This window comes from Anolis sagrei, chromosome X (assembly GCF_037176765.1).
Source record: "Anolis sagrei isolate rAnoSag1 chromosome X, rAnoSag1.mat, whole genome shotgun sequence".
Taxonomy (NCBI): Eukaryota; Metazoa; Chordata; class Lepidosauria; order Squamata; family Dactyloidae; genus Anolis; species Anolis sagrei.
Window position 1 is genome coordinate 6,673,898 of NC_090034.1, and position 13,344 is coordinate 6,687,241.

Below are 13,344 nucleotides of genomic sequence, written 5' to 3' on the forward strand. Positions count from 1 at the left end.
GAGAGCACTGTGGACTCAAACAATGATGGATCTGGACCAAACTTGGCACGAATATTCCATATGCCCAAATATGAACACAGATGGAGTTTAAGGGAAATAGACCTTGACATTTGGGAGTTGTAGTTGCTGGGATTTATAGTTCACTACAATTAAAGAGCATTCTGAAACCCACAAACGACAGTAATGGGGCAAACTTCCCACACAGAACCCCCATGACCAACAGAAAATACTTAAGGCCATCCAGTCCAACTCTCTTCACCAGGGCAAGAAAACATAATCAAAGACCTCCTGACAGAGAGCCATCCAGTCATAAAGATAGATAGATAGATAGATAGATAGATAGGATTCTCACACACATACACAGATATAGTATCATAGATTTGAAAGAGACTCTTAAAGAAGGACAATGATATCTTGCATATTCCAGAGTAGGCAAACCAGACACTCTCCACATCAACACTGACAAAGAAACAACAAGAAATACTGTTTACCCACAAGCAGAAAGGAATTACATAGATTAGAAACCAACACTTTCTCATTACTTTATTTTCCAGATCACCAGACTGGGCCACAGCAACGCGTGGCAGGGGACAGCTAGTATTAAATAAAGAAATTGCATATTTCCTCATTCTGGAGTATTTCCTGGGAATTCCTGGCATTACCAATTACTTTCAGTCTTACTTCTCAAAGTTAGTTTAAATATATCATTCCACCCTCCCCGCCCTCAAATAAATGTATCCCTCCTTGACTATCAGTTTGAATTACTGTACACGCTTGCTCCATCAATGTTTAACACCTACACAAATGATCAGTCACTGCCAGAAGGGACAGGGAGTTTCATCTATGCTGACGATCGTGCCATCACCACTCAAGCAGGGAGCTTTGAAATGGTTGATTACAAGCTCTCTGAAGCTTTAGGTGCATTTACTGCCTATTACAGGGAAAACCAGCTGATTTCTAATCCATCCAAAATGCAGATGTGTGCTTTTTACCTTAAGAACAGACAAGCATCTCTAGCTCTGAGGATTGCCTGAGAAGGAATCCCACGAGAGCATTGCAGCACACTCAAATACCTGGGAGTCACTCTGGATCGTGCCCTGACTTACAAGAAGCACTGCTTGAATATCAAGCACAAAGTGGGTGCTAGAAATAATATCACATGAAAGTGAACTGGAACAACCTGGGGATCACAACCAGATATAGTGAAGATATCTGCCCTTGTACTTTGCTACTCTGCTGCTGAATATGCATGCCCAGTGTGGAATACATATCACCACGTTAAAACAATGGATGTGGCTCTTGATGAGACATGCCACACTATCACAGGATGCCTACGTCCTACACTACTGGAGAAATTATACTGTTTAGACCAGTGTTTCTCGACCTTCCTAATCCCTTAATACAGTTCCTCATGTTGTGGTGACCCCCAACCATAACATTCTTTTGCTACTTCATAACTCTAATTTTGCTCCTGTTATGAAACATAATTTGGAAGTTATAGTTGTTGGGATTTATGGTTCACCTACAATCAAAGAGTATTCTGAACTCCACCAACGATGGAATTAAACCAACTTGGCACACAGAATGCCCATGATCAACAGAAAACACTGGAAGGATTTGGTGAGTTTTGACCTTGAGTTTTGGAGTTGTAGTTCACCTACAGAGAGCACTATGGGCTCAAACAATGATGGATCTGGACCAAACGTGACACAAATACTCAGTATGCTAAATGTGAACACTGGTGGAGTTTGGGGAAAATAGGCCTTGACATTTGGGAGTTGTAGTTGCTGGGATTTATAGTTCATCTACAATCAAAGAACATTCTGAACCCCATCAACGACAGAATTGGGCCAAACTTCCCACAGAGATCCCCATGACCAATAGAAAATACTGTGTTTTCTTTTCAAAAAAGAAACTGAGAAACAAGACGAAGCGAGAAGAAGGAACGAATGAAAAGGAGAAGGCCACCCCCCGAGGAATCCTGGAAGTCGTATCGAAGGAAGAAAGAACATTTTCTTGAATCTTTTCTTTTAACTTCACCCCTTTTCTCTTCTCTCCTACACCCCCCTTTATCCTCCCCCTACCCTTACCTCTAGCCCTAGGTATCCGGAATACCCCCTCTCCCCCTACTCTTCTTGGCACATCTCGCTCCTATCACTTAACTTCTTTTATCCTTTCTTATCTTTTCTTATATTTCCTTATATTTTTCTTGCACATCTATACTATCCTATTTTAAAGTTTGTACATTTAGAAAATTGCAATAAAGATTATATTTTTAAAAAAGAAAAGAAAATACTGTGTTTTCCTGGTGGTCTTTGGCGACCCCTCTGGCACTCCCTCGCGACCCACCCAGGTGTCACAACCCCCAGGTTGAGAAACACTGGTTTAGACAGTATCACACCACCTGATATCCACAGCCAGCAATGAAAGGACCATGGCAGTGACATATCTGTCCCAGCCTCTGTTTGGATCTTAGCCAGCATGCCAGCTACTTAAATCAAGAAACAGCTTCCTAAGACCTACAGAGATACTCACAGAAACACCTCAGCAAGCAAGAGTCCAAAAGTGGCAGGCTAAATCCCAGAACCTCAATTAGTGGCTGATACCAGATGAGAAACTTCCTCCCTGGGAAGATGGAGCAACTTGGAATGTGCTGAACAGACTGCACTCTGGCACCACGCGATGTAGAGCCAACCTTAAGAAATGAGGCTACAAAGTGGAATCCACGACATGAGAGTGTGAAGAAGAGCAAACCACAGACCACTTACTACAATGCAGTCTGAGCTCTGCCACATGCACAATGGAGGACCTTCTTACAATGACACCAGGGGAACTTGAAGTGGCCAGCTTCTAGTCAAAGGAAATTTAGCATAATTCAATGTGTTTAACTGTATTCTCAATTTGCTTCTGGCACGATAAATAAATACTGTATTGTAGTAAGTAGGTAAGAGGGCCGCCACAAAGAAATGCAGCTATTGTTTCCAGGACACAGATTCAAATGAGTGAAGGAGATAGGAACGTTTGCACCAAAACACAATGATCCTAACACATTGGTTCTCAACCTTCCTCATGCTGCGACCCCTTAACACAGTTCCTCATGTTGTGGTGACCCCCAACCATAAAATTATTTTTGTTGCTACTTCTTAAGTGTGATTTTGCTACTGTTATGAACCATAATATAAATATCACATATGCAGGATGTATTTTATTCACTTGACCGAATTTGGCACAAATACCCGAAACACTGAAAATTGCATACTGGTGGGGTGGGGGGGTTGATTTTGTCATTTGGGAGTTGTAGTTGCTGTTATTTATAGTTTACCTAGAATCAAGAGCATTCTGAATTCCACCAACGATGGCATTGAACCAAACTTGACACACAGAACTCCCATGACCAACAGAAAATACTGGAAGGGTTTGGTGGGCGTTGACCTTGAGTTTTAGAGTTGTAGTTCACCTACGTCCAGAGAGCACTGTAGACTCAAACAATGATGGATCTGGACCAAACTTGGCACAAATACTCAATATGCCCAAATGTGAACCCTGGTGGAGTTTGGAGAAAATAAACCTTGACATTTGGGAGTTGTGGTTTCTGGGATTTATAGTTCACCTACAATCAAAGAGCATTCTGAACCCCACCAATGACAGAATTGGGCCAAACTTCCCACAGAGAACCCCCATGACCAACAGAAAATACTGTGTTTTCCTGGTGGTCTTTGGTGACCCCTCTGGCACCCCCTCGCGACCCACCCAGGGGTCCCGACCCCCAGGTTGAGAAACACTGCTAACACTTCACTAGTGTCACGTAGCAATTGGACGGCACCTCTCCAACGAGGAGCCCTTTCATACTGCACAAAATCTGTTTGAGTGTATCATGTCTGCTGAGTTGTCATCCATCTCTTTGTATTATTACTTAGGTATATTAAAGATATTTATCTCTGCTTTCATTGGTTTAAAGCTAAAAATAAAGTTCTGAAGCAGGTTTGTGCTTTTCTTCTAATTGCTATTTGAGTTCTGGGACTGAGGCAACCATTAGATGCCTAAAAGACACAACAGAGGGAAATTACATTAGATGCATTTCTTCTCCCCAGGGGACTGTTTCATTGCTCAGGCATAGACAAGGAAAGCCCTCAAACAATGGAAATTCAAAACCTCTGCTGTTGTTTTAAGTGAGTTATGAAGCACAGCTGCAGGGTTGTTTTGTCGTCTCCAGCTACTAATGGGAAGAAAGCAGTTCCCAAAAAATCCCCAAATCTTTCAACAGAGACTTCCAAGTCCAGGTCACTTTATGTAGTAGAGAAAGAGAGGCAGTGGAGAAGAATTCGTAGTAATTCTACTTCTCTGAATGGCACTTTGAACTTCTGGAAAAAAGAGCCAATTCCAAGCATGTGGCAGAAACATACAGAGCAGAGTATTTTTAGAATGAAAATTCAAAATAGATGTGAGTCAAAACATCAGTAGGTGCACCTGAAAGGGGATCTATACGCTTCGAAACTTTGAACTCTGTTTGCACCAAGTGAACTAAACTGAGGACAAAAGCGAGTGGAGGAGGGAGAAAAAAATGGAGAGGATTAATCAGGACTGGCCCTTTCAAACGGGAACAATTGGAGGGTTTGGGATGCAAGGACTTGTCCAACCCATTTCAGTGCAGCCAGAGTCGGGGAATTCAGAACTTTTCACCGTTTGATCAGTCATGAGAACGTCCCAACAGAAGCCAATATATTAACTATGGCAATCTGCACAAGGGCCAGCTCTTCTGTCTCAGCGTTGCAAATAGGGATCTAAGCTGAGAGAATAAGGAATTGCTCAGGGCTAGCTACTGAGTTCATGGCAAAGATCTGAAGCAAGAGGAGGCCATCCTTCTCCAACTTGCAACATACCATAATCTCTCAAAAGATGGCAAGAGCTGTTCAGCAGTGAGACATGCTGCCTCAGAGTGTAGCGGAGTCTTCTTCTCTGGAAGTTTTTAAGCAGAGGCTGGACAGCCATCTGCCAGGAATGCTTTAATTGTGTATTCCTAAGTGGCAGAAGGGGTTGAACCTTAGTGAATCGGGTCCTTTCCAACTCTGTCTGTCTGTCTATCTATCTATCTATCTATCTATCTATCTATTAAGAGTGGATGTTTGTATCCATGTATGTAGGGGCCGTGGATGTATCTATGTAGGGGCCACATGACCTTGAAAACAACTGTCTACGGACAACTCCAGCTGTGCTGGTACAGCTGTATCAGAAGCTCCCACTTTATTTGCCTTGTATTAAGTGTTTGTTTGCAGCCCAAGGCTTGGGATTTTGCAGAAGGGTGGCTTCCTGTTAAAGTTTGCAGTTATAGGGCAGGCCCCCTGTCCATCATCGTTAAGTTTGGTCCAGCCCCCTGTTCAGGACAATTGAGGAGGGAAGGGAGCCATTTTCAGTCAGTCTCAGCAAAGGAAGTAAACGTACAGGATGCGTACAGACTTTCTCCTGTACAAAGGCTTCAACCCTTAAGACCTCCCAGGGGAGAACAGTCTTAAGAGCATCTAAAGATTCCCAAAGGTTCCCAGGGAAACAGCCTTACAGCCCCAAGGAATTTCGGAGGGAATAAAGCTTTGAACATCCAAAAACTCCAGCTAAAGTGACTACAGGCCTACTGGTAGGTCCACTCGGTTTTGAGACGCAGTTCAGCCCGGTGGTGGATCCACATCAGTTAAGTTTAGGATCACAGTTAGCCTGGGAGAAGTTTGGAAAGGGATTTTCCTTTAGAGTAAAAGCAACAGTTAGAAACCACCAGTTGCACAAAGCCTGGAAGCATTTGTTTAACCTTTTGAAGACAAAAGAAGTTTCTGTTGATTGTTCACCAATACAAGACTTTGTTATATTTTACAAGCCCTCTAGAGACTGTTTATGGTGAAAATCCTTACGAAATTCTCTTCGGGCCCCCTGGCTTCCCGCTGGGCTAAAGTTACATGTCCTGTATTAAAGGCAATTTATATCAAGCCCAGCGCGCAACAGAACACCAGCTGTTTGGCTTAGAAATGGAGATGAGCACCACCCCTCAGAGTTGGACACGACTAGACTTAATGTCAAGAGGAAACTGTATGTACGTTCGTATGTATGTATGTGAGTATAGTTGCGGTGGATTTTCAAGACTTCCACTTCCAGAGACCACTGTGATCCCCCCCTCTCCTGATGATGGATCACAGCCAAGTTTAGTACACAGAACCCCCATGACCAACAGAAAACACTGGAGGGATTTGGGGGGAGATTGACGAGTTGTAGTTCACCCACAACCAGATAGCACTGTGAACCCGAATGACAATTTATTTATTTTATTTATTTCTCGCACTTCTACCCCGCCCTTCCCAACCCCCGAGGGAGGACTCAGGGCGGCTTACGAAAGGCACAATTCGATGCCAGCACAACAACAAGATAAAAATAAAACATATATAACAGTAATTAAAACAATCCATTATACATCATAATCCCTAAAAACCGATCTAGTGCTCAACGTTTGCCAGCTCAGAGTCCGTAAATTCAATTCCACATTGTCAAATCCATCAATTCTAGTCGTCGCTTGTCCTTTGTCTATCTGCCAGATCACCCGGAAGCCTGGTCCCAAATCCATGTTTTTAATTTCCTTCTAAAAGAGAGGAGGGATGTTGATGACCTAATTTCCCTGGGGAGTGAATTCCACAGGTGAGGGGCCACCACCAAGAAGGCCCTGCTCCTCGTCCCCACCAATCTCACTTGTGATAGAGGTGGGCCGAGAGCAGGGCCTCCCCAGAAGATCTTAAACTCCGAGGCAGGACGTAGAAGGAGATGCGTTCGGACAGATACGCTGGGCTGGAACCATATAGGGTTTTGTAGGTCAAAACCAGCACTTTGAATTGTGCTCGGAACTGGATCGGCAGCCAGTGGAGCTGACACAACAGGGGGGTGGTATGCTCCCTGTATGATGCTCCGGTGAGTAATCTAACTGCCGAACAGTCCAGATCCATTGGGAAGTCTGATCTGGCCACAGTAGTCCACGCTCTTCTTACATCCCGAATAGATTACTGCAACGCACTCTATGTGGGGTTGCCTTTGGTGGCAGCTTGTGTCTGCGTATCATCAAAAATAGCCATGCGTGTCAGGGCTGACACGCGTGTCATAGGTTCACCATCACAGTGTTAGAGTGTAGCTCCCTTTGGCCAACATAGCTAATGCTGGAAGATTTTTTCCTTATGTCAGGAGCAACTTGAGAAACTGCAAGTTGCATCTGTTCTGAGAGAATTGACCATCTGCAAGCACATTGCCCAGGAGATGCTCTGATGTTTGATGTTTTACTATCCTTTTGAGAGGGTTCTATCATGTCCCTGCATGGACAGCTGGAGCTAACAGAGGGAGCTCAACCCACTCTCCCTAGATTTGAACCTCTGACACAAGGGTTTAACCATTGCATCCGTAGGGGCTCCTATGCTGGAAGATACTTAAAGGCCCCACTTCCCCTGCCCTCTATTCTGGCTGCATAATCATTCGAACATGCATTGTTCTGTAGCAAATGACTTGATGTTCCCCACTCTGTATTTCGGTTGCATTCATGATTTTTTTCCCCTCTCTCTGCTAGCAATTTTAATCTAGCCCCGGCTTTAATCTTTCCCCCATTGACTGGGAGCCTAAATAGTGTGATTAATTTTCCGAAATAACAGCCGAGAAAGAATTGATAATCTGTCTGCAAATGAATATAAAATCATTCTAAAGGTGCATTTGAAAAAGATTAAAAAGGCTTGTTGCTGTGCAGGTTATTTAATGTTTATTTTATATTTCTGGAGGGCTGCAAAGGGGTCCAATCAGGTCTTGAGCTCCAACTAATTCCTGCTGATTCAAACCAAGGCGGGGAGCAATCACCAGTATTGTTGGAGCTGCTTTCTCTCTCCTTTTCCCATTGAGGGCTAGAGAGAAACTGCCTCTGACGACCTGCCTTGCAGCTCCATGGCCCCCAATGGAAGCAGCACTCAAAGCCCTTTGCCATTTAGCACGGGCAAGAGGCTCAGCGTGAAGAGTTGGGGCAGAAAAGGTATATAATTTTAATCAGGGAACATGCTCCGTGGTGAGATATTTTGGAAGACCTCCACTGTGTGCCCTCTCCTATCGTTCCTTTTACAAGGGAATTATACAGGGGGGGTCAAGTGTTATCAACCAAGACTGGAATGAACTCATCCTTTGAAGAGTGTGGGTTTTATTTAAGGTGCCTGGATCCAATCTCATGCTTCAGGATACGTATTTAATCATTTATGGGGCGCCGGAGGGGATTCTGCCTCCATCCGAAGACCTGGCGGTTTAGTGCAATTGACTTGTCTGCATGACACGTAACGGGAAGCCTCTTGCCTGGAGGCACCAGGCTGAGGTCACTGCTGGAAAGGAAGAGCGGCGCTTTGGATTTGAACAGCTCCACGCCTGAAAGAAAGGGCAGCAAGACCAGGGGAGATTTGTGGCACTTGGGGATCCCTGGAGACCTTGGGCCTCCCCACCCAGGAACGATCATGTGCTTTACAGTTGGGGATTATATTCCATGTTTGTGGGAGTGTGTCGTTCCCAATTTAATCATGAGAGGGTATTAGGGTTTTTTGGAAATGCACTGCCCAAGCAAGAGGCTGCAGAGTTAAGGCTTGCTGAGAGATGAGCGGAGCTTTTTCATTTTCATATTTATTTTTATTTATCGTGTCAGGAGCGAATCAAAACAGTTGTATTGCATTAAAAACAAACAAAACACAAAGTTTGCAGACTAGGTATTCAATTAAATGTCCCTTGACTGGTAGCTGGCCACTTGGAGTGCCTCTGGTGTTGCTGCAAGAAAGTCCTCCATTGTGCATGTGGCAGGGCTCAGGTTGCAGTGCAGCAGGTCCGTGATGATGAACCTATGACACGCGTGTCAGCACTGACACGCATGGCTATTTTTGATGACACACGGCCACATGCGGCCACATACAGAGAAGTGCACCTTATAAGAGCCAATCTAATTCCATCCTTAAATTTGTAAAAGGCTCTACAAATTTAACATCTGCATGTTTGAGCATTGTTCACTCCATAACTCAGCGTGGATTATGCATTTTTCTTATTTAAACTATAAATATTGCAAAATTATGGGTTTTTTTTTCTCAAAGTTGACACCCCACCCAAGTTATGCTCAGGTTTTTGGAAAATTTTGACACACCAAGCTCAAAAGATTGCCCATCACTGCAAGTCTAACACCTGGAGAGAGGTGCACTTTGCCCTTCCTTGGTGTACAGAGTGCATATGGATATCCCATATGTTATAACTTTGGTTTAAATGTAATGAAAAATTGTTTGTAGTTTAAACTGTGTGTGGTGTGACAATGTAATGTAAGAGTTCAATGTATAAAGCTGGGCTTGATTCCTAGAGCATAACTTTCTGGTAATGCGTTTATATTCCAGAGAATCAGATAGCCATGCGTTTGAGCTTCCAGCGATGTACAGCTAAGGAATGAACGTGTTTTATTCTACTCCTGTAAATAGTTTGTAGTTGCTAGTAATTGCAATAAAAAGATAAGTGCCGCTCCAGGCTTTGGAGATGACTGAGGTAGCATGCTTCATTATTTATTTTTGTGCCTTTGAGTGGATGCTCAGAGGTCAATAGATCAACACCATACCCTGTTTTCAGGTGCAAATAATATTCACAATTTTTGATATAAGGCGTATTAGTGGCTAGTAAAAGCAGATATAACTCCTTTGCTGTATGAATTTCAGACTAGAAAATATAATTTTCTCTATATTTGTACCTTTGAAATGGATATTCCTTCCAAAACTGTTGACAGCAGACATCGTGAATTTGCAGAATAAAGACATAGTAGTTTTTGCAAGGGTTGGTCTGTGCCATTGCATCACAATAGCTTAAAATGCCACTCAGCAAAAAAAGTGTGAAGCACACAGGCTTTAGAATAGTGTTTCTCAACCTGGGGGTCGGGACCCCTGGAGGGGTCACGAGGGAATGTCAGAGGGGTCACTAAAGACCACCAGAAAACACAATATTTTCTGTTGGTCATGGGGGTTCTATGTGGGAAGTTTGACCCAGTTCTGTCGTTGGTGGGGTTCAGAATGCTCTTTGATTGTAGGTGAACTACAAATCCCAGCAACTACAACTCCCAAAATGTCAAGGACTATTTTCCCCAAACTCCACCAGTGTTCACATTTGGGCATGTTGAATATTCGTGCCAAGTTTGGTCCAGATCCATCATTGTTTGAGTCCACAGTGCTCTCTGGATGTAGGCGAACTACAACTCCAAAACTCAAGGTCAATGCCCACCAAACCCTTCCAATATTTTCTGTTTGCCATGGGAGTTCTGTATGCCAAGTTTGGTTCAATTCCATTGTTGGTAGAGTTCAGAATACTCTTTCATTATAAGTGAACTGCAAACCCCAGCAACCACAACTCCCAAATGACAAAATCAACATCCCCCCCCCAACCCCACCAGTATTCAAATTTGGGCGTATCAGGTATTTGTGCCAAATTTGGTCTAGTGAATGAAAATACATCCTGCGTATCAGATATTTACATTATGATTGATAACAGTAGCAAAATGACAGTTATGAAGTAGGAAGGAAAATAATTTTGTGGTTGGGGGTCACCACAACATGAGGAAATGTATTAAGGGGTTGCAGCATGGGGAAGGTTGAGAACCCCTGCTTTAGAATAATAGAATCACGGAGTTGGAAGAGACCACATGGGCCATCCAGTCCAATCTCCCACCATGCAGGAAAAGCAGAATCAAAGTACCAGGAATGCGCAGAAAGGGAATGCACCCCTGAAGGTTGTCCAGAAATGTCCATCACCCTCTAGTGTGCGTGTTGATACAGGAAAACATAGACGATAAGATGAGCAGAGCGGCCAATCTTACATTTTTAATAGATTCTTCTTCTTCTCCAAGTAAAGATTGATCTGGAAGCCTTACCTTGAACTGGGGCCAAAGGCTCATAGATCACTCGGTATCCCTGCAGAATGCCGTTGGCTGCAACTGGCTCCCCCCAGGAGACATTGAGAGTAGAGCACGTGATCTCAGAGAAAGCCAAGAAGCTGGGAGCCCCGGGAGCTGAAAGAGTGATGGAGAGCATGAGGAGAAGCAGGAGCAATGTTTTGTCGAAGGCTTTCATGGCTGTAATCACTGGGTTGTTGTGGGATTTTTTGGGCTATATGGCCATGTTCTAGAGGCATTGTCTCCTGACGTTTCGCCTGCATCTATGGCAAGCATTCTCAGAGGTAGTGACCTCATTACCTCTGAGGATGCTTGCCATAGATGCAGGTGAAACGTCAGGAGAGAATGCCTCTAGAACATGGCATACAGCCCGAAAAAAACCCCACAACAACCCAGGAGCAATGTTGAAGGCCACAAGTTCCACGGATGCTTATGATAATCTCAAGAAGTGTTCACAAGTCAATTGGAATATAAACTTGTGGCCTTCAAACCAAATTACATTCCATCATTGCCTTTTGTGGATCCTTTCCCAAGGAGGATTCGTCCAATCATCACACTGTAGACAATATCATCACCAAGGGAAAGTGCCATCAAAACATTGAGAGTTTTCCAGAAATCATTCTTTGCTTCCATATTAGGACTACCTAGAGCGGGTGGACTGCTTCAGATGTTGGGTTGCAATGCCCATCATCTTTCTTCATTAGCTTTGCTGGATATGGATGATGAATACCGGAGTCTAACAACTGGAAGGCCAAAATTTACCCAAAGATTTCAACGTTTGCTCATTCGGTGGGGTTATAAAAGGACAGGGCCGTAGCCAGAAAAAAATTTCGGGGAGGGTTGAAAATTTCAGGGGGGGGGGGGAGAGTTTTGAAAATTTAGGGGGGGGGGTTAAAATTTCGGGGGGGGGGGATTTGAAACCTGCCTCTTAGCTCACGCAGAAGCAAAGAGCACAGCAAGGGGCAGAGCAGCCTTCAATAGCCTGCAGCTCCGCCCCTGTCAACCATCTCCACCAAGTCTGGCCTCCTTAATGAGAGCATTCAACACCCCCCCCCCCCAACTTGGTTGCTTCGCTACATCGGTTATTGCTGCTATTGGTTGTATTGTTTTAATCTACTGCTGTAAACGGCTCCGAGCCAAATTGGGAGTGGCGGTATACAAGTCAAATAAATAAATAAATAAATAAATAAAAGTAATGACAGTGTGAATAAATTGTCAACATTTGCTTGAGATAGTGCTTGCAGTTCTGGAGGAACTCTTAATTTTTTGCATCTCATAGACTTAGCATGGGGATTTGGTTAACCAGTTAAAATTCATGAGTAAACCAGGTTTATTTTTTTTAACCTGAAAAATTGGGGGGGGGGGGTGTTGAACCCCTAACCCCCCCCCCCCCCATCGCTACAGGCCTGTAAAAGGGTGTGTGTAGATATGGTTCTAATTGTATAGAACCTATGTGTTGTTGGAGTCTGGACCACGCTGGATCAGACTCCTATTCAATGGGATTGAGACACAATGCATTTAGCCCGCCTCGAGCTATAAAGAGAGGTGTGTAAGAAATAATAATAATAATAATAATAATAATAATAATAATAATGTATTGGATCAGACGTTGGACACTTCTTAAGTGTCTAGGACTATGTGGTGTATCGGCGAATAATGTGTGCAGATCTGAGTATGGTGACCTTTTGCAGCTGCCAGATGGTAATTTTGTCAGTGCCAATTGTTTTCAAGTGCAGGCCAAGGTCTTGAGGCACTGCACCCAGTGTGCAGATCACCACTGGGACCATTTTGACTGGCTTGTGTCAGATTCTTTGCAGCTTGATTTTTAAATCATTGTATTGTGTCAGCTTTCCCAGTTGCTTCTTAAATAATATATTATTATTATTATTATTATTATTATTATTATTATTATTATTTAAGACCTGATCAACACTAACGAGGAACGCCTCTACAAGAATATGGCAATGAAGTAGAACTTCAGGAAAAGCAAGCTGGTGTGATCTGTATAGGGCTGGGTGCTTATTTATTTATTTGTTTAGAACTTTTGTATACCGGTCTTCTCACCTCCAACGAGGGACTCAGGCCGGTTTACAACAGAGGAATTCATACACAATAGTTTAAAACATCACATCCAATAATACACTAATATAAAACACAATTAAAATACAATCATATAATTACATAAGGCCAAGTCGTCAGAATAAAATCACTATTTATTCCCATCCATCCGTGTGGTCAGGAGTTATTGACTCACTCATCAAATGCTAGATTCCAGAGCCAGGTTTTCACCAACTTTCTAAAGGTCAGGAGGGAAGGGGCAGTTCTAATCTCCAGTGGGAGAGAGTTCCAGAGCTGAGGGGCCACCACCGAGAAGGCCCTGTCCCTCGTCCCCACCAGAC

The 13,344-nt window shown here is 43.5% G+C and overlaps 1 protein-coding gene across 5 annotated transcripts in view; it reads right to left on the minus strand.

Moving 5' to 3' along the window:
• LOC132782172 (protein sidekick-1) overlaps positions 1–13,344 on the minus strand; it is a 986,469-nt gene that overhangs the window by 81,694 nt on the left and 891,431 nt on the right. For all 5 annotated transcript variants that reach the window (XM_067473286.1, XM_067473289.1, XM_067473288.1 and 2 more), the window contains one exon: positions 10,925–11,062. In XM_067473286.1, the coding sequence (XP_067329387.1) occupies positions 10,925–11,062 (138 nt within the window). The remainder of the gene's footprint in view (positions 1–10,924; positions 11,063–13,344) is intronic.